At 41.2% G+C, this 22,224-nt stretch overlaps 2 protein-coding genes across 3 annotated transcripts; both read left to right on the top strand.

The window, feature by feature from the left end:
- Positions 1 to 216: 216 nt before the first annotated feature.
- Positions 217 to 5,268, top strand: LOC121922322 (tripartite motif-containing protein 2-like). 2 transcript variants are annotated; one of them, XM_042451587.1, is made up of 3 exons: positions 217 to 281; positions 2,649 to 3,191; positions 4,897 to 5,268. In XM_042451587.1, the coding sequence occupies exons 1-3, from the start codon at positions 240 to 242 to the stop codon at positions 5,242 to 5,244; spliced, it is 933 nt and encodes a 310-aa protein (XP_042307521.1). In that variant the 5' UTR covers positions 217 to 239; the 3' UTR covers positions 5,245 to 5,268. The 2 variants fall into 2 exon arrangements, with proteins under 2 accessions (XP_042307521.1, XP_042307522.1); XM_042451588.1 differs by lacking the exon at positions 217 to 281 and adding an exon at positions 413 to 559.
- A 2,648-nt stretch (positions 5,269 to 7,916) lies between these two features.
- On the top strand, positions 7,917 to 16,535 carry LOC121924446 (protein NipSnap homolog 3B-like). Its single transcript, XM_042455926.1, has 6 exons — positions 7,917 to 8,086; positions 10,665 to 10,887; positions 12,504 to 12,659; positions 14,803 to 14,952; positions 16,100 to 16,186; positions 16,270 to 16,535. The coding sequence occupies exons 1-6, from the start codon at positions 8,024 to 8,026 to the stop codon at positions 16,344 to 16,346; spliced, it is 756 nt and encodes a 251-aa protein (XP_042311860.1). The 5' UTR covers positions 7,917 to 8,023; the 3' UTR covers positions 16,347 to 16,535.
- The last annotated feature ends 5,689 nt before the right edge of the window (positions 16,536 to 22,224 follow it).

Below are 22,224 nucleotides of genomic sequence, written 5' to 3'. Positions count from 1 at the left end.
AAACTAGAGGACCAAAGTTTGGGAACTACTGTCCTAGTCCTCAAACCACTACATCACGCTAGTTCTCAATCTTCAGATTACATGTTCTTTAATACTATGAGACTGTCACTAAATCATAAACTCCATGATTACATTCAGTATATATCCTGCTGTTGTCTATAAATTCCTGTATGGTTTTGCTCTCCTTCCCTGCACCATCTTCTATTGTAGGAAGGAATGCCATCCTTGTCTGAGGAACAATGTTAGATTCTTACTTTCTGAAGGAATTAGATGATGACCAGGTAAAAGTATTTGCCTTGCTTGTTTTGTACCTTATTTGAATCCAGCCTCAGCCCACTTCATTTGGTAGCACTGATGTAATAATAGGAGTTAAGGGAGAGGGCAGGGGGAGAGATAATATAGGAAGGGCAAGTTCAGGGAGTCATGATGGAAGCTTCACAGGAGAGAAACAGAAAGTACCATGTCAACAGACAGTCTGACAGAATTTGGGTGAACTTGGATTCCTGATGTCCAAGGCTTAGGGTGGCTCTGTGGTTCTACCCACGCCATGCACAGAGAGGTCAGTTTACTGAATAGTTCTGTAGCTCAGTTGACTTCTCACCAGCTCCAGCTCTTCCACCACTGCCATCACCATCTAGTTCCCAGGTCCCATAATACAGAATATGGCCTTGAGTCCCATGACTAAAGAAAACAGAGAAGGAGGTGGGGAAGTAGAGAAGGCTTATTCCATAGAGCAGTGGTCCCCAGACTTTGGTCTTCCAGGGGTTTTGGACTCCAGCTCCCAGAATCCCCAGGCCAACTTTGCCAGTAGGAATTCTGGGAGCTAAAGTCCAAAACACCTGGATGAACCAAAGTTTGGGAATCACTACCATAGAGGATCAGGAGAGTGGAGGTCCAATTTCTACAACCGACCCACCTCTATTAAGAACAGCCAAAACAGTATGCAAGCATTTAGAGTTGACCAAACTAGATTATATCAAAGGAAGGAAAGGGAAAAAGAGGAAAAACAAAGGTAGCCCAAAAATTAGGCCAGTGAAGAGGTCTGGATTAGTGAAGCCCATGGCATACACAGGCTTCACTTACACGGCTTTCAGCATACACTGAAGCCGCGGGAAAATTTTATCAATGGCGCATGTGCCCATGGCATGCGCACCCCATGGTACTGTGTGCACATGCCCCATTATTTTCAATGGGCCACAAGCATACACGATTTTCCCCTTACACAGGGGGTCCAGAACAGATCTCCCATGTAATTTAAGGGAGGACTGTATACACACACAGAGAAAGAGTTGGCCCTACATGTCCACAAATTCTCTATCCACAGATTCAAACATCCACAGTTTGAAAATATTTTTAAAAATATATAAATTCTTAAAGGCAAACCTTGATTTTGCCATTTTATATAAGTACATCATTTTTACTATGTCACTGTATTTAATGGGACTTGCACATCCATGGATTTTGATATCCATGGGGGGTTCTGGAACCAAACCCCAGCAAATACCAAGGGCCCACTGTACTTTATCCATTCCTGCCTTCCTGCATCATCCGGGAATGCATCATCCGCTCTCAGACAAAGGTGCCAGGGATTGAACCTGGGATGTTCCACATGTAGAGCTTCTGCTCTGCTATGGTATATCTAAGCCTCAATTCATTTTGCCAGCCAATCTGTCAAAAGTCTCATCATTTCTCTACACATTCTCCCATACAATGCATGCCATCCCCTGCCCCCCCCCCCCTGCCAGTAATGTGTGGCCTTTCAGACATTGCTGAACCTCAACTCTCATCATCCTTATGCTGGCTAGGGCTGCTGAGAGTTTCTGTCTCCAACATCATCTGGAGGACCACACCTCCTTCCCCCTCCCCTCCAAAAAACATGGAATGAGATTTGACTTTGAGGAATTCCAGAGTGCATCCATGAATTGTACATTTGAAAGGGAACTAGAATACAAATATATACCATGGAAGCTATCGCATAAAAACAACAGCTGCACCAAACTGCAAAATTCTGAATACAACCTAACATTAACGTGGGAGATGACTATGTGCATTCAACATAGTGGCCTCTCTAGCCATAAGAATTTTTTTTAAGTGTTCAGGTTTGAATCTAAGCTCTATCTAGTATAGCATTCTTTTTCCACTGTGACCATCCAGAAAGTTCTTGAAAACAGTGCCTGAATGCATTAACACCTTCCTACTTATCTTCCCCAGCAACTAGCACTGAGAGGTGTACTATGGCTGCCTCTGATGTTGGAGGAAATATATAGAAATCACCGCTAGTGCCTATGAGAGCCTAATCTGCCATGAATTTGTCCCATTTCCCCTTTAAAAGGTGTCCAATTAGGTGGGCATAGAAGTATTTCCATTTTCTGTCTTGAACTTTTCTTCCATTCAGCTACCATGAATGACCATGGCCATATGAATTACAGTTATTATGGTAGAGGAAAAGGAAAAAAATCTTTCCAGCCACTTCCTCTACACCCTGCATGTTATGCAGCTCTGTCATGTGCCCTGCCTTCATTTCTTCCTAAGCAAAACAGGTCTAGATTGCAGACGTTATGATTCACATATATCAGCCAATAATGTGCCAAGAGATATTTTGTTATTTTTCTTTCATTTCTTTTTTTTTTTCCCTCCCTGTTTGCTAGATAGAAGAAAGCCTCAGATATAATAAGAAATGGAAACTTTCCGGGATCCAGAAGATTCATTATAATGCAGTAGAAAAAATACTGGGAGGGTTTGGTACAATCCCAGGTAAACTGATCTGGCCCACCAGTCTCACCACCACTCCAGAGGGCGACTTAGCAGTGAAAGACAGCGGCACCGGACACATCCAGGTCTACAGTGCTGATGGCCAACCTAAGCTTAGGTTTCCTTATGGACCTGAACCAATAAAGGGTCTAGGAGACATTGCCTGCATGAAGAACGGTGTGCTACTTGTGACAAATGGAACCAAAACCATCCAGCTCTTCAACAAAGATGGTGAACTGATCCATGAGCTAAAATCTCCAAAAGTAACCTGGCCTTATTCATATGGAATAGAAGTCCTGAAAGCCAACAGAATTGCAGTGTCTGACTGGTCGAGCGGAGGAAAAATTAACATCATTGGGGTGGATTGGAGGATGAACACCATCCTGAAGACCCACTCAATAGAAGGATTCCACCGGCCAGTGCGCGTGGCTGTCAACAAGGTACAGTAGGAGACCCAGAATAGGAAAGGTTTCCTAAGCAATCTCCTTACTGAGTTGATAGTACAGAATGTATTGGATCCCTAGCAAAAACTGATAAAGCCAAGACTGCAGTAAGTAGTGTCAAAAATGGTGATAATGTATATGGGGATTCTGAAAAGAAGGACAGCATGCAGACCATGTGTTCAGTCCTTTTGTATTCCACTGACATCTTTTGTCTGAGGCAGTGGTGACTTGTAACTCCATTCCAGGTTTTGCCTAACTTTAAAAGAGATGTCGAAGGTGTTGAACCTATTCAGAAGAGTCTAACAACAACAACTACTACATAGTTTTTGTGGGTTTTTCGGGCTATATGGCTATGTTTTAGAAGAGATTCTCTGAAGATGCCAGCCACAGATGCTGGCAAAACATCAGGAAGAAACTCTTCTAGAACATGGCCACATAGCCCGAAAAACCCACAAAAAACTATGGATGCCAGCCATGAAAGCCTTCGACAACAACTACTACAATTATTATTATTATTATTATTATTATTATTTCCCCATGGATCAAGTGGGGGGCAGCAACAGATTTAAATACAACACATAACATTATTTAAAAACACATAAACCAGTTAAAACACATAATATCCATTTCAAAGAACATGTAAGATCAATGCATATTAAAACAATCGGTGCATAGTTTAAAATTCACAGTTTAAAAATCATCAGGATAGGCCTGCAAAAAGAGACTGGTCTTTAATGCTGTTTCCAATTCAGAGAGTATTTTCAGCTGTTGAATATCTTCCAACAGGTCATTCCACAGTCTAGGGGCATCTGAAGAAAAATGTCCATGGGTGATAGTTGCTAACCATGTCCTAGCTGACTAGAGTCAATGTCCCCCTGAGTATGCAGGGTGGATTATATGAGAGAAAACAATCCTGTATGTAACCTGGACCCAAACCATGTAGGGCATTAAAGTAAAGCAATTAAATTAAAGCAAAGGCAGCTGGTGCATGCTCAAAGCCAGGTGGATAGTCCCACAGGTAAGGCTGTTTTTCTTACCAACCTTTGAGCAAGCTCCAGCTGCCTTTGCAGAGGTGTAGCCAACAGGCTATATCACCAGCAGAAGACCAAGCCAGTGGGCTTTAAAATTAAACCCTAGATTAAAAGCTTTATTGGATTATTCATCCTCTGACATGAGAGACACCAGCCACCACTGGTCTAAGGACTGTTCTGACATTATCCTGTGCTTAGCTTTTAAATCCCTCTTTCAAGATATTGCTCCCCAGAAATTGCAAACTCTGTTGCAATGGCTGCTTTTGGCCCCAGTCAGCCATAAATGTAGACATTTGTTTGAGTCTTGCAGTTGTATTGTTAGTCCCAACGCGAGTGGATTTATTGAAGCAGTGGTAAATTGGTAAGTCAACAGTTATATAACTATGGCCCTATACAGACAGGCCAAAATAAATCTGCTTTGGGTCACTTTGGAGGTATGCTGTTTAAATGATACATGCGTCCTAAGATTCCAGAAGCTGCACCAAAGCCACGATCCAGTCCTTAGGACTGGAATGTGGCTTTGGCATGGCTTCCAGACTCTTAGGACGCATGCATCATTTAAACTGGAGACAAAGTGAGACAGAAAAGTGAGCAATTAAAAAAAAGAGATGAGATTATTTTCTTACACAAAATCTTTCACTATAATCAATCTGTATTATTCTTGCCCCCAGAATGACGAGATGTTAGTTACAGAAGGGCAGCTTTTTGGAAGATTCCAGGGCTGCTGTATCAAAGTGATTGGCAAGGAACGAAGTGTGACGAAGACCATCGGGCCTCGCTATGGGAAAAAACTCGCTTTTGAAAACCCTTCTGGAGTCTGCGTGGATTGTCATGGGAATGTCCTTGTGTCAGACGAAGGACAAAACTGCATTGTAATGTTTAATCCCGACTCTTCCCTCAGTGCTGTTGTGGTGAATGAGGGCTTGCAAGGCCCAAGTGGTCTAGCCATGATGGACCATGGGCTGGTCGCCGTTGCTGACTGCTACAATCACTGTGTTAAAATCTATAGGTACAAATAAGCTCCACAACATCTTTGTTCAATAAGCCAATAAAACACAGATCAACCACAGTTGAGGGTAGTATGTTTCCCTTCATTAGGGATTATACTTACTGTCGCATGCAGAGAAAGCACATGAGGAAACAGTGCTTAAATCACCAGCAAAACGGTCCAGAAGAGTGAAACATTATGTTTCCTGAGGAAAAGTAGAAGATGATATCTTTCTGCTCAGCTCCATGTTCAAAAGCTGACTGGCAACTGACTGCTATTTCAACACTGGTGACTGCAGGAATATTTGGTATCTACATTAGGCAAAGTGCTGCAGAGCTAGTACAATATGAGCCTGGAGTAGAAACATAAGAAAGTAGTGATGTATTTCAGTCTTTTAGTCCAAGTCTCAAGCCGAGACTCAAGTCTCTCCCTTTAAGTCTTGAGTCTCAAGTACTTGCAAGATACTTTCAAGGCAAGCCTCAAGTTGAGTCTCAAGTCCGGGAGTCAACTTTTAATAGGAAAAACAGAGACAAAGTGCATTTCTTGGTGGGAACAGGAAAAGCTTTAGGCAATGGTCTTGAGCTCTGATTGGCAGCCTATCCCCACTGCATATCCGTGCATCCTTCTAGAGCTTTTGAAAAGCTTCAGGAGGATCCTTCTGCCTCAAGCCCATTGCCTAAAACATTTGCTGTTCCCTTTTGAGAAATGCTCCCCACACTTTGGGGTCTGGTCTTGCCTGCTGCTCGAAGTGAATGGCACCAGCAAGTCAGTCCACTAAAAATATACGTCTCAGGTCAAGTCAAGTCCAAGTCAAGCTTACACATTGCTTCAGAAAATCCACCTTGGGATAGCAGGCCAGAAGCATGGCTTTGGTGTGGTATCTGGAGCATGGCTTTGGTGTGGTTTCTGGCCTCTTAGGATGCATGCATTATTTAAACAGTATACCTCCAAAGTGACCCAAAGCTTTATTTTGGCCTGTCTGTTTGGGCCCAAAGTTACCTACACTTTGATACAAGAGCCCCTACAGGTCAGCTCTCATGTTCGGGTGTTACCTAGCATCTGCCTTGAGTCCCATTATTGGGAGAAAGGTGGGATATAAATTAATAAAACAATAATAAACAATAAATGATGAGGCTGGAGCCTCATCCACTCTCTCCTCCCAGACAAAGGGAGACTAATGAATTTCTTGGGAGAAGCAAGAGGAAGTGACATCTGCAGGCAGGAAAAAAGAACATAGGGGATTATTATATGGAGGCTAACAGTGCTTAAATCACCAGCAAAACGGTCCAGAAGAGTGAAGGTATGATAGCCAGTCACAATTCTGAAGCGCCACTGAAGCATCTCCTCTTCTCTCCCCTCAGCAAAGCGTTCGCAGAACAGCCATTTCTTCATAACAGAAGTTCCTGTTATTGAAGAAATGGCTGCTCTGTGAACGCTTTGTTGATGGGAAAGGAAAGGGGTCACTTCAGTGATGCTTCAGAATTGTGTGTGACTGGGAAAAAAAACGGATTTAAACCAACAGCAAATCATCCTCAAAATGGCCCCATTCCATTCCGCAGTGTCAAGCTGTCCCCATTCAGTACTGAGGGGCGTCATTTTGCTCGGTCGGAAGACTTCCGACCCGAACATTTAATGCTCCTCAGCACTGAATGGGCACAGCTTGGCACTGCGAAATGGAATGGGGCCATTTTGAGGATGATTTGCTGTGCAGTAAAATCCTTTTTTTCCCAGTCGCACACGGCCCTGAGAGTCTGCTTCCCGTTCCCATAATGGGGAAAATAATGTGTGCGATAAGCTTCAGAGTCAGTCTGTCTCTACAATGCCTACACTGCAGAAAGAATTCAGTTTGACACCACTTTAACTGACACGGCTCCAGCTTACAGGAGCCAGGGGTTTGTCATTTTGTGATGCATCAGCACTCTTTTGGCAGAGAGTGCTAAAGACCTTGCAAAACTACAAATTCCAGGATTTCCTAGGATAGTTCTACAGTGCTTCAAGTGGTGTCAAACTGCATCATTTCTGAAGTGTAGATGCACTCTGATGAGACTTTAGGAAAAGTTTCTTTTTTGACTACAACTTTCCCATTGATTCCCCTCTGCAAGCCAGGAGGTTCTGTAAGAACTTTTCCTATGCCCTGCAAACATGTACTGTACAGAAAGAAAAAGAAAAGCAAGGGGGGGGGAGGAACGTGGCTGCCACACTCCTTCCCATTTTTCATTCTCTTCCTCTTTTTTAATGCTCCTATGCTTGAGGGGAAGGCAATGGTAAACCTCCTCTGAACAAATCTTGCCAAGAAAACGCCATATGTTCACTTTTGAGTCACCATAAGTCAGAAATGGCACACAGCAACAGGAAAGTAGTAACACCCAATTGCAAATATTATACATGCACACACACACACACACATATCGAAATACTCTGGAGACCAAGGTTCAGTTCCCCACTTGAGCATAAAAACCCACTGGGTGACCTTGGGCAAGTCACACTCTCTCAACCTCAGAAGATAGCAATGGCAAACCCCCTCTGAAGAAATTTGCCAAGAAAACCCCATGATTCTCACCATAAGTAAGAAATGACTTCAAAGCACACAACAACAACAACAAACTAACACAGCTACTGCTTTGCAAAGGCAGGGAAATGCACACCCACTTATTTCAAGTGCCAACTCCGGCAGGAGAGTCTTGCCAATTTTTCCTCCCCAGGCCTGGCTCTATCCCAAGCAGGCCTCAGCAGGGAAAGGCCGGAAGGGCTCGGAGGAGGGAAGGGGACAAATATTTGTCCTCCTGCAAAGATCTTCCCCGTCCGCCACCATGCTAAGCTTCAGCTTTGGTCTCTTTCGCCCAGCTGCCACCCTACACAGAATCTGCTCCCAGGTAAAGGCCAGGCATTCAAAGAGACACTTTCTTTTTTGACAGGCCACTTGTGGAACAGGGTGCCTTGTTCTTACAGCCTTTAGCAGGCCTGGCCGCTTGTGGGAAATGTTGATGTTAAGCAAACACAAGCAGCTGTTCCTAATTTTGTCTGTGGGCAAAAGGAATTGGGAAAGTTCCTAGTTCCCATCTGTTGTGGTTTCCCCAGCCGCAGCTTTACAAAGAAGGAAAAGGTTTTGCTTAAAGTTTTGCTGCCCCTTTATAGAGGATCTTAAAAGCAGAGAAGGCTGCAAAGAGAAAGGAAAATGTCCTGCCACTGTATACTGTATATCCAATTCTGTCACTACAGGTTGAGTATCCCCCTCTTTGGAATTCCAGAATACTCCAAAATTGTCTACATGGGTGGCTAAGATAGTGACACCGTTGCTTTCAGACGTTTCAGTGTACACAAATTGGTTTCATGTACAAAATTGTTTAAAAAAATAATTATGTATAAAATTAACTTCAGGCTATGTATATAAGGTGTATTTGGAGCTTTGGATAGAGGCAGGTAAGAGAGAAAATTAATTTTTTATTATTATTATTATTATTATTATTATTATTTGAATTTCCTGTCTATACTTAGGTCTCATATCCAAGATATCTCATTATGTATATACAAACATTCCAAAATAAAATTTTAAAAAATCCCAAACACTTCTGGTTCCAAGCATTTCAAATAGACGAAGCCCAACCTGTAATATCATATGGTGGCTTCCTCATTCTGTTTAGTTTGCCAATTTATTAAATGGCCTGTAGCAGCCTAAATACCCTAAAGGCATCAGATCCTATTTGATCTTGGAAGCAAAGCAGGGGCAGCTCTGGTTAGTACTTGGATGGGAGATTGCCAATGAATGCCAGGCGCTCTAGGCTCTGTTTCAGAGAGGAAGGAACTGGCAAACCCCTTTCCAGTGCATTCCTTGCCTAAGAAAACCATGTGAAATCCATGGGGTTGCCATAAATCAGCAGGTGACTTGAAGGGACACACACACCAGCAGAAGCTGGATATGCAAACATCTGCAGGTGATGATACTTATTCTCCACAAGTCTGGGGATCCTTTCACACTATACAGTTATAGTGCTATGGTTTCACTTCAGCTGCATCCTATGAAATCTTGGGATTTGCAGTTTAAGGCCCCCCGAGGAACGGAAAAACCAGGTTTCCATAGGATGCATCTATGCCAGTTAAAGTGGAATCATATTGCTGTAACTGTGTAGTGTTAAGTGGCCCTGGTTTTTCATCTAATAATATAAAGTTCTAAAGCAGCCTGTGGAAATTTAATGGGGCTTCCATATGTTGTACTACAACTCTTTGTCAATCCTAATAGAGCTAGCAATGACAGATAATAGGAATTGTGACTATCCCTATTCTTTCAGTGGTTCCCAGGCTTTAGCCCTCTGCATGTTTTGGACTTCAGCTCCCAGAAGCCACAGCCAGCTTGGCCAACATTTAAGAATTATGGGATTTGAAGTCCAAAACATCTGGAAGACCAGGGTTTGGAAACTATTGCATTAGATGATGATCGCAAGTTACCCACATCTGTTCTAACAGATTCTTTCCCCTCTTGTATCCCCCCCCCCCAGTAATTTTTATTGAAATTGTTTTTAAATAACATTAATAAAAGAAAACCATATTTACACAAAATATGTATTCACTTCACAGACTACACAAATACTAATTAACAATAGCCTGTTCATTCATAACTCATCCATTACTTCCTTGTTAACAGCTTTTGATCATTTTGTTTATTTGCCCTTGTTCAATAAAGACTATCTTAAATTGAAAATATCATATTTTCTTTCCTTTTTTTCTTATATCCTATACACTGAGATCTACTAAGGATGTTTTCTCTATGGTTCAGGCAGCAAATACTGTATATTATTTTATTTTTGGATATACTGAAGGCCTACCCTTTTGTGTTGGTCTTTGGAATTCATGTTTAAATGAAGAAAATGTGGGGATACTATTTTGATAAAGCATTACTCTGGTTTTTCTGCATTTCTCCTCCTCCTACTTTCGCTACCCTGCGTATTCAAGCTAAGCTATGAATTTTAAATCTATATCCGTAACCCTTCAAGACAGTGAGGTAGTCTGCAGCAGCATACTTTTAAAACTTTTGGTTTTGTACGTGGGTCTGATCAATTAGGATTATGACACTTAGGCTGTTACCACACTGCAGAATTAATGCAGTCTAACATCATTTTAACTGTCATGGCTCCATTTTATAGAATCCTGGGGTTTTTAGTTTGTTGTGGCACCAGAGCTTTCTTAGAGAGAAGGCTAAATATCTCAAATTCCAGAACTGCATGACATTGGGCCATGGCAATTAAAGTGGTGTCAAACTGCATTGATTCTGCAGTGCGGATACAGTCTGAATATCCTTTAAAAGTAAATTTAATTAAGCTTAAAAATTAAATTTAAAGAATTTTCAGCTTCTGTCATTAAATCACTACGTTAGAGCATTTTAGGGATCAAATGTCTGCCAACCTAACATCTTACATCGGTCTCTCACTGTTTCCCCCCTTTTTTGTCTCTCTAAAGCCAATCCTGCATCAGGTTTGTTCATCTTTTGCCACAGGCCCCAGGCAAGATGCTGGGACTTTCTATGAACTTCGTACTTATGATATCAAGCCAGCCAAAACAAAAGAGTTCCTTGAATTGGTCGGTAACGCCATTCACATCCGTACGGTTCACTCAGAAATGGTTGGATTCTGGACAGCGGAGTTTGGGTCAATGAATAAGGCTTTTCACATTTGGAAATATGGTATGTACTGAATAGTAAGGCTTCATTTTGGGGATTTCTAGTTTGGTGGGGCACCAGAGCTTTCTGACGTGTGTGTGTGTGTGTGTGTGTGTGTGTGTACGCATGTTGTTTGCCTTCGAAGTCATTTCTGACTTATGGCAACCCTATGGTGAACCTATCATAGGGTATTCTTAGCACATTTTTTCAAAGAGGGAGTTGCCATTGCCATCCTCTGAGGCTGAGAGATTGTGGCTTGCCCAAGGTCACCCACTGGATTTCTGTGGCCAAGTGGGGATTCAAACCCGCTCAAACCACTACACCACACTCGCTCTGTGACAAGGAAGGCTATATATCTCACAAAACTACAAATCCCAGAATTCCATAACATTGAGCCATGCCAGCTAAAGCAGTGTCAAATATAATTATTTCTGCAGTGCAGACACATTCTCAGAGGCCTGACAAGACATAGCTAGTCATTATAGCTCAGTAAGCTAGTCCCCAACCTCAGAACATGAAGTTTAAAGTTCAGAGTTGAGATCAACAATTTGGGCACAATCAACAATTTATTTTGTGTGTGTGTTTCACCGAGTACTGGATCAACACCTCATTGAAGTTTATCACACAGAGGCAAATTGCTTAAATCCCATACCGAAATGGGATTTAAAAGTCTGAAAACCCCCCGCAAAAGCAGGTTGTTTTTCAGACGTGTTTGTGTAAAGGAGAAATCAGTTCCCAAAAGTAAAAAGGAGCAGGTTTTGGCGACTTTCCGTTTGGGCTAATGTTGCGTTATTTCTCCTTCACACAAATGTCGTCTGAAAACCTACCCGCTTTTGCAGGTTTTGTAAACTTTTTTGTTTGTGTTAACCCCCAACATTATTTGAAAATCTACCCATTTTTGCAATTTTTTTTAGTTTAAATTCAGTTTCTGCATTGGATCCATCCTGTGTGACAGGTCCAGCAAATGATGGGGTGTGTAGAAGCTCTGGGATGTTCCAGAATAGAAGACAGGACAGAACAAAAGAGGAGATAAAGCATAGCCTTTCTGGCTGGAAGGCAGTTACACCTTTTATTTGTTTGTTTGTTTGTTTTATTCCGTTTGTGTCTCATGTTTCCCCTCAGAATGGGAAGAAAGATGGCTTACAATGAATCATATAGTTAGAAGAGACCACAAGGACCTTCCAGTCCAACCCTCAGCCATGCAGGAACCCACAATCACATTAAAATGAATACAAAATGAAAGATTTAAAGCTATTTAAAATATTTAACCTTTTGCCACCTGGAAAGTGTTCCTGAGCTCTTCTTAGCTTCATTAGCTGAATAGAAGAATTCTTTTTATTTACCAAAGACTAGTATGGTGTGATGGTTTGAGCACTGGACTATGACTCTGGGGACCAGGGTTCAAATCCCAGCTCAGCCATGGAAACCCACTGGGTGGCCTTGTGTAAGTCACACTCTTTCAGCCTCAGAGGAAGGTATTGGCAAACCCCCTCGGATAAAATGTAAAATGTTGTCTTGTCAAGTATTTATTTGGTCTTCCTAGCATTTCTGTGCAGCTTTGTAGAAGTGTTATTGTGGAAGCCTATATGTCGGTCATGACTGGCTACAGAGTTTATAGCATTTCTTTTCCTTTCTTCTAGATAACTTTGCTCACAGAGCTGCCGCGAGGAAAGCCGTAGTCAACGACAAAGAATGGCAGGAAAAATTGTCCCAGATTCTTCCACTTCTGCATAGACAGCACATGGAAATTGCTTACTTGGTTCCCTGGTGCAAGCTTGGGATTTCTCCACAACCAGGTGTGTTATCTTACTGCTCAAATGGGTTGCAATGCAGATTTAGCCAGCTTGGCGCAGTGGTTCGACTGTTGGACTACAGCTTTGGAGGCCAGGGTTTGATTCCCAGCTTGGCCCACTGGGTGATCTTGGGCATGTCACACTCTCTCAGCCTCAGGAAAAGGAAAAGGCAAACTTCCTTTAAAATTTGTAGTTTATTGTGGCACCAGAAATATATTATTATTATTATTATTATTATTATTATTATGCTTTATTTATATAGCGTTGTTGATTTACACAGCACTGTACATACAAACAATAAAATAGGTAAGAGTAAACCTGCCCATGGTGTACATTCTAAGAAATAATAGCATAATACATATAAATAATACATAACAATACAGGAAAGGGTTCAATAAAGCAAAGCAGGCAACAAATCAAAAACATCAAATAACAAATAATAGTCCCGCAATGCCTGGGAACGCTTCTCTGAACAGGATGGTCTTCAACTCAGTTTTGAAACTGGTTTTTGAAATTTTGCCAAGAAGACCCCATGATAGGGTTGCCATAAGTTGGAAATGACTTGAAGACACACAACAACAAAAAGTAATATTGATCATCAAGCTATTGCAGGCCTTACTAAAAGTTATTGAACCTTACTTCATCCCTTTCTGGAACCTGGGCCATGGGTGAAAGGTTGCTCCTCTGGAACCCATAAAGTTGACCATAACTGTGGTGCCATGCAGCTTTCTAGTTTCCTGGAGATGCTTCTTCTCACAAATCACTCAGATGAACTAAATAGACTCCAGAGCTACAAATGCAGTGATGAACTATTTGGTAGACCTTCCCATTTCCTTTTTAAAGATTCAGAGGCTGAGAATTCTTTTTTCCTTTTAAATATTCCTTACAGAACAATAATAACTGACACAAAAGACAACCACATGTATTCGTTTCAAAAAAGAAGCAGAAGAAGAAACTTTTATTTGCTCTTTAGACTTATACACTGATACTTTTGGTATTATGCTGGGGTCTGGTTCCAGGACCTACCATGGATACCAAAATCCTTTGATGCTCAGTCCCATGAAATACAATGGCATCATAAAATGGTGTTCCTTGTATAAAATAGCAAACATCAAGGTTTGCTTTCTGAAATTTATACCTTTTTGGAACATTTTCAAGCCATGGATGATTGAATCCATGGTAAAGAATGCAGATATGGAGGGCCATATTGCTGTTTCAATGTACTGTTAATCATTATGTATACTATAGAATTTTGGGACCTGTAATTTTGTGAGATATTTAGTCTTCTCTGTCAGAGAGCACTGGTGCCACAACAAACTACAAATCCCAGGATTTCATAAGATAGAGACATGACAATTAAAACAGTATCAAACCGCATTCATTCTGCAATGTGGCAGCAGCCTTGAGACCATACTTAGTGCAACACTTTCCTCCATGTCAATGATTTTGCTTAAACAATTCCTGTGAAAGCATTTCTATGGGAAGTGTGTTCACCTCTCTCAGCCTAGTGATAGTTCAGAACATTAATCTTTTGTACTTCGTTCAAAACTATCATGTCTTAAACATGTGTGCATCTTTCCCTTCACTTCCCCAGAAATCTTTCCATGTCAGCAGCTTCCTCTATGTAATTGTGTTACCTATCTTAAGCCTTAAGACGGAGACGCTTAAAAACAAGATATTAGAGCCAGCGTGGTGTAGTGGTTCAGGTGTTCAACTAGCATCTAGGAGACCAGAGTTCATATCTCTGGTTCAGCCATGAAAACGTACCTTGGACAAGCCACTCTCTCTCAGCCTCAAAGGAAGGCAATGGCAAGCCCCTCTGAAGAAATTTTGCCAAGGAAACCACATGCTACATTCACTTTAGGGTTGCTATAAGTCGGAAAATGGCTTGAAGAAGGCACACAGCAACAACAGCATTACACATTGAAACAAATGCAGTTTGCAGAAGAGAATGAAAGAATAAATGTGGAAGGTCAGTGTTCATTAGCTGGTGTGTGTGAGAGAGATGGAAAGCCAGCCATACTATTTCAGGCAAAGGAAGCAAAATCTGATAAAGAGCATTTGTGAAGGTATAAATATGGTCAGAATAGCTGGCCACTTGTTTTTCATTTTGCTATAGTATGCTGATCATTTTTCTTCCTGCTAGGAGTTTATGAGTTGGTGACTTATCAGCTGAAACCAGGAGGGCCAGCTTTGTGGGGAAAGTCTTTCAAAGCAGCAATTGATGCACACGTCAGTAAAGGCTATGCTAAGCTGATTGGCATCTTCCACACAGAATATGGATTACTTAATACAGGTAAAGGGCCAGGCATTTCACATTAAAGGTGGAATGTGGTGCTAAAGGAAACATTGGGCTAGGGCTGTGGCTGAAAAAGTCAGCCCAGTATTAGATTCTGCACACATCTCCTTCCCTTAAGTAGAGTCCCTGGATCCACTCAGTTTGCCCTTTGTTTATTTTGTTACTCCTATACTGTGTCCTTAGGTCACATTAGTGAATGTGGGGAAATGTCCAGTATCGGGGTAAACACAGAATACATTGACCTTACTGCAAAAGTAGGGAGGGGAATGCAACACAAGACAGCCAGTTTTAGCACAACATTCTTGTCCTATATTCCTTTTAATGTCTAGTTTTGTCCTTAAAACTAATTCCCTCCAGAGCAGATGGCACAATTTCCATGCTGCCCTTCATTCATTTACTATTCGAAGTATATTGAAGTGCTGTCTCAATGACGTGCTGTCTCCACCTTCAGTTTTTTGAGAACATCATCTAAACAAAATTGGAGAAGCTTTTAGGAAGAGGAATATAGAAAACTGCCTTATAAGTGGACTCAAGGTCTATGTAGCTCAGTTCTGACCCCCTTCTTTGCTTTCTTTTCACCAGTAGGCAAAGACTTCATTGTTCTACCAGTGTTCTGCCTTTAACTAGTTGGAGAAAGGATGTGCCCTGGATATGCTGTTGTTTAATATGTAATGTGTGCTTAATGTGTTTTTGTTTTTAAATTAATTATTTAATTGGATTGAACGTTTAATGCTTTTTAAACATTTATATAACATATTGTTTTAGCTATTTTGTTTTAATGATATTAAGTTGCTTTGGGTCCAATACGGGGGAAAGATAGAATATAAATCAACCTACTAACCAACTGTGTATGCTGAGATCTCAGACAGGGACTGCATCCACACAACAGAAATAATCCAGTTTGGTACCACTTTAACTGCCACGGTTCAATACGATGTAATTCCCACAGCATGGAGCCATGTCCATTAAAGTGATATCACACTGAATTATTTCTGCAGATGCAGGCAGAGAGAAGGATTGAGAGTAAGCATAGCTAAGTACAGGAGAGTGGCGCCACATTTTGAATGCAATCTCTCTCCCTTTTTCTATAAATTTGGGCATATGCCTTTCAGAACTCACCTTCTTTTTGCTTCTACTTTGACAGTTCATGTGCTTTGGTGGTTTGAGAATCCAGACAGTCGTGCAGCAGGAAGGCATATTGCCCATGAAGATGCCAGAGTGGTAGCTGCTGGTAAGAAATGATTGCATGTGTCTCTGTATGTTGACCAACATTTCTTATATGCTTTTCTAATCCATGTCATCCTACACTTTCAGTACGGGAGAATGTTCAGTTCTTGGCATCTCAACAAAACATGCTCCTGATTCCTGCACCATTTTCGCCTTTGAAGTAGTAGATTGCGGCCAGTGGAAGGACGGCACTTCGATCCACCATTGCAATGGTTGTCTCATTTGTCTTATGTGCTATTTAATTGTGTGCAGACCTTGATTTTATAGAATCTAACCAAGAATTGGTTTCCTTTGTATCTGCAGCAACCTAAAATCAAATTATATGAACAATTAAATGAATTTTTTGCACAGAATTTTAGTTCTCACTCTTTTAGAGCCAATAGAGGAGTCAAAATATGCAGAATGGATTGGAACAAATGCTTTTGTTTCTGTTTTACACCAACATCTTTTGGAAACAGTTAGCTTTGCAACTAAGTTTATTAAAAACAGTGAAATATTGGTGACATTTGGAGGGGTACGTTGTGCTGTGCACACAGAACACCCTTTCTGGACAATACAGAAATAATGTGTCCAGCTGATGGTGATGGAAGCAGAGTTCCCCACATAGAACTATTTCAGATATGCAACAATGCACCAAGAGTAAGATGTCAAATGCACATTGTACATTGGATGCTACTCATTGAGCAATAATGTGATAGGCATGCCAATTCACCACTAGTGATAGGTTCATCTTAAGGTTAGTATTGGAAATGACTTGAAGGCATACAACAACAACAAAACATGAAGAGATGCTTTCACTTGCTGTGTATGTTGTGTGCCTTCAAGTCGTTTACAACTTATGCGACCCTAAGACGACCCTATCATAGGATTTTCTTGGGAAGATTTGTTCAGAGGAGGTTTGTCATTGCCTTCCCATGGGGCTAAGGACATGTGATTTGCCCATGGTCACTCAGTGGATTTCATTGCTGAGAGGGGATCAAACCCTGGTCTCCAGATTCACAGTCCACCACTCAGAGCACTATGCCATACTGGGTTTACACTTTTAAGGCTGAAATCCACCTCATACTAGCAAAATTTCCATTGGCAGTCATTGGAAGCTACACCATCTGCCCAGTTGCTTGCTTTGGACCTCACCAACAGTGAAAACTGATTCTTCCTTGTTTTCAAGAGATGGGGACCTTGCCAAAAGAGGTAGTAGATACCTTTTTCTGGAAAGTAACACCCCCCTCCTTAATGCTAAATATACCACCAACCAGACATTGGCTGAGATTTTTCCCCCCACTGTTTGTTGCTCAAGCTATATTTTCATCACAAAGTACATGTTCCACTGTATGCGTGTTCATACTGCATGTACATTTGTTCAGATGCTTGTGAGAATCTCTATCTGTGCTCATTCATGTTTGCACCCAGGTACAAGCATCCTCTTGCTTTATATACTCATGTATAAGTATAGAAATTCTAGTCAAAAAATTGACCCCCAAAAATCTGGGTCGACTTATCCATGGGTCAATGTAAGTATACTGTACTTTAACTCTTATTTAAAGAGGAACCATGCCCTGGTGAAAAGCAAGAGCATAATGTGTCCTGGAAGCATTGACCCCCACTCTATTTTCTCATCCATCCAGTCTTTATGATAAGCACAGTTATATGCCTACTGGAATTTTGTAAGTTTTTTGGCATTGTTTTCCTTGCTTTATCCTTTAGATGCTTTGTCCCATGCCCCTAAGTTTTACCCTCGACTTATCCACGGGTCATATCAAAATCCATAATTTTGGCCCCAAAACTTACCCTCAACTTATGTATGAGGTCAACTTATAGTCAAGTATATACAGTAAATCTAAAATACTCATCAAATGTGCCTGGGTAGAATGAACATGTGTGTTTGTTTGTGTGAATCCAGGAAGACTTGTTTAACTTGTGGAAGCACGTCAAGTGTAACCCCACCACCAACTGTCTATAGCCCCAAGGGGCTACCATAGAAAATTCTGAGGATATTGTGGATGTATGTATGAAGCAATTCTTAGGGAAAGTAGAATATTTGATAGAAGAGAGCACAGGGGCAGTGTGAATAAAAATTTGGGGAAAATAGAGGAGGACAGACTATCCCCAAACACATCAGCTGTCCAAGAACTTCCTGGAGGCCAGGATGAAACCTAGAATTGCAGTCTAGCCCAGGCTGTTTTGCAGAAGACAAACCTGAGAGTTTAAATATATATATCTATCTGATTCATCTGACTCCATCCTGTCTTTTTCTTCTTCTTCTTTAAACCTAAAATTAACTAGTTATGGGAATTAGTCATGTTTTTTTCCTCTCTCTATTCTTCCTTTATTAAATAAATTCTTATTGGCAAACATTCTTTGACTTCAGTTACCATCTTTATTCCATCTTCAAGATAGCATAATAGTGTTTTTACAAATAGGTAAAATAAAAATAATACACTACACACTACTGAACTACTTATGTTTTTCATGGTTTGGAATTTATAATGATTTCGAACTAATACCTGTTCCAGAGACCACTAGCCTAGACAAGTCCCACCAGATTACCAGGTGGATAGCTCCACCATTAGTACTTTTAAGGAAACCATCTGGCTTAATTTTGTAATCTACCAAAGATCTTAACGTTCTTTATTTCTTGTGTGTGTTAAACAAGAAGCTTGAATAATAACTGATCAACAGTGTCAATCCATAGACTGCTGTATGAACACGTGTACATATGGGAATATCTGTATCACTGTATAGATGGGTGACTAGTGTATACATGTTGAAATTTATGGTGAAAAACTACAATCTACAAAGTATACATATGTAGGCAAAGTCAGTTATGCATGCTCATGCAGTCTTTACCTATGTTAGGTAAGTCTGTGCAATTATGCATCTATTTCCCTCTCTAACCCTCTCCATCTCTGGAAGTTGCATGACATTTACCTAAGGGCTTCTTGTACATTTGAACAAACGGTTTTTCCACCCTGGTTTTAAAATCTAAAGACAGCATAACATGCACCCTATAATGCATCATTTACACCAAATATAACAATTCTTCTGGGTTTGGTTGTAGGTCCATATTTATTATAATTAAAATATTTTTGTACATTTAACTCAACCCATTCTCAAATTTATTGGTGATTTTTTTCTTTTCAACCAAAGCTTCATAAATTCCCAAAATCTTGTTTTGAATTAGAGTGGTACAAAATTGCTACTGTTCCAATTTGATTGATTTAACTTGATCTTATTCCTTGTCATCTTCTTCTTCATTTTTTCCTTAACTGCATACCTCCTTGGTAAGTAGCTAGTGTGAGATTTTATTATGTTCAGTCTGTCAGCATGTACATGAATTGCCACAAAACTACTTTGACACCTGGAAAATGAAGCTGTAACCAATTTATTCTCTCCAGAATTCTATCAATTCTTGGCATTTTCACTCATTCATCTTTCGATTTTGTAATCAAGAATGTTTAAGATAATGCCAGTCAAGGGGATTTGTTGTTGTTGTGGTACATTTGTGTGTGCGCACTTCTGACATACTCCTATGTGTTCCTATGGATATTTTCATTTGACATAAGATATAACATGAAAAAACATAAAATACAAGAGTACAATATTAGCAATACTAGAAAAAACGTTCTGTAAACATTTTTAATGTGTTATGGACGCTGCTTTGGGTTCCAGACAGGGAGGTAAAGCTGCATATATATATATATAAAGTAAATGTATGTATGTATGTCAAGATGGAAGCTTTGGCCTTCTCTCCCAGTTTGGCAGGGACAGCCCCAGTTAATCTTCTGTGGTCCCACTTTCTCAGCTGCCTTTAAAATGTCCTGGTTTCTCTCTCACTTTCCCCCATTTGTCCTCAGCTTATTTTATTTGCTGCAAACTGAGTTCAAAGTGCAAAAGAGGTTTGTACTCGGTTGACTCAGCAGGAGGGAGAGGAGAGGAAAGACTGGAGTCTTGCCCTTCCTAAACATAAATCCCAGCGTTTCTTTGCTCAAAGTAGTAGCTTTGCATGTTCTTCCATATTAATAACATTTGCCTCTTGCTGCCTGGGTTGCATCCTGTGACCGTAGTCTGATGGGGCTCAGCCACATGCATCCTGGATTTCATCTGTGAAATGTTGAAAAGTCTGCTGCTACTGAGAGCTAGCGTGGTGTAGTGGTTTGAATGCTGGACTACAACTCTAAAGACCAGGATTTCATTCACCACTCAGCCATGGAAATCCACTGAGTGACCTTGAGTAAGTCACATATTCTCAGCCCCGGAAAACCCTAAGGGTCACTTTAGGGTCGCCATATGTTGGAAACAATTTGAAGGCACACAACAACAATGCTGCTATACTATTATTATTGCCACTACTATCTTGCCTCACTACTAACCAGGTTGGGGCAAACCAGAGGAGGTTTGCCATTGCTATCTTTTGAGGCTAAGAGAGGGTGACTTGCCCAAAGTCACCCAGTGGGTTTCCATGGCCAAGGAGGGATTTGAATGCTGGTTTCTAGAGTCCAAGTTGAAAACTCAAACCACTACACCACACTGGCAGTCCACCCACCCATAATTCGTAAGAGACCTGCTCTGCTTTCACTTATGTTGCTGTCCATCAGAGGATTTTTCATCTGCAACCAGAGGCTACCAAGACCACAAATGCACACATCAGGAGGGCATTCACACTCATTTTTTTGTCCCAAGCAGATGCGGATCGCCACCCACCCTGATGCATAGCAGGAGTGTGATGAGGAGCACCCGTTGGAATGCATTGAGCTTCTCGGGGTTCTTTTTAAAATGTCAGTCAATGATGTGCAGTAGTGTCCATTCGGGGGTCCTGTTGTCACTGCTGGAATGAGCACTGGCATGAATCTGCTCCGTTGTCATGTTCCTCACTTTTCCCCTTTCATGGATAGGGTTCCATAAGTCAGGACCCCAAACGGGACAAATGTAGGACAATGTAGGATAACATATTCAAAATATAGGACACATTTTAAATGGAGGACACGCAAAAACATTTCATGCTTTTAAAAATGTTAATAAAATGCATGTTTCTTAGGCAGATCAAAATGAAGGACATTTGGCATATTCCTAGACATGATGGCAGAATGACTTCCCTTTCTGGCCAAACACCCCCCCCCCCAATCCAAAACACACACGACACACATTTGGGCATTGACATGGCTTTTGCATATCCAGAGGCTATGCATAACCAAACCTTTGGTTTAACATTTAACAGGTATCTATTGAACATAGCTTATTACATATTTCGCGTTGATATTCCAAAACCAAGGTGCCATAAGTTGGAAAGGAGTGAAGGCACACGAACAGCAGACAACAACAACCAAGGAGGAAGAAAGATGGAGAAAAAAATAAGGAGAAGGAGAAGAAGAAAAATAAGCAAAAGAAACATAGGAAAAAATAAGATTGAAAATAAGCCGAGGAGGAAGGGAGGAGGATGAGTGGAAAAGCAGAAGAGGAGAAGAAGATGAGGAGGTAAGAGGGGAAAAAGAGAGAAGAAGAAGAAGAAGAAGAAGAAGAAGAGAAGAAGAAGAAAGGGAGGAAGATTGGGAAAGAGAAAGATTAGGAGCATAGAAAGAGGAAGTAGGAAAAAGATGAAGAAGTAAAGAAGAAGAGTAGTAGGAGGAGAGGAGGAATAAGAAGAGTAAGAATAATAGTGATTAATGCAGTGTGCCTCAGCCGACGTCTTCTTCCTATTCTCAGGACCGTCTTCTTCATCCGATTAGGAGGCATATTTTAAACGCTTCAGATTCGCGCCTCCGTGCATCGTTTTACTCCGCTTATTCTGCGTGCTCGGCGCCTCGTCTTCTTCCTCCTCCTCTCCTCCTCATCTTCCGCTGGCGGACGCCTGCTGCTTCTTCCTCCTCATCGTCTTCTCCCGCCTTTTCCTTCTTTTTTTCCCTTCCTTGTCTCCTTCCTCTTTTTTGTTGCCCTGCTTTCTGTCCCTCGGCTCCATCCCCGTCGCGTTGTGCCCGAAAGTGAAAGAAGTCTGTCTCGTTGATTTGGTCTTTCCCTCCCTCGGCGCCGTCCCCGGTGCGGCCCAGA

This window comes from Sceloporus undulatus, chromosome 2, assembly GCF_019175285.1.
Source record: "Sceloporus undulatus isolate JIND9_A2432 ecotype Alabama chromosome 2, SceUnd_v1.1, whole genome shotgun sequence".
NCBI lineage: Eukaryota > Metazoa > Chordata > Lepidosauria > Squamata > Phrynosomatidae > Sceloporus > Sceloporus undulatus.
The sequence above is the reverse complement of the archived record's forward strand: the minus strand, read 5'-3'. Positions and strand labels throughout refer to the sequence as shown.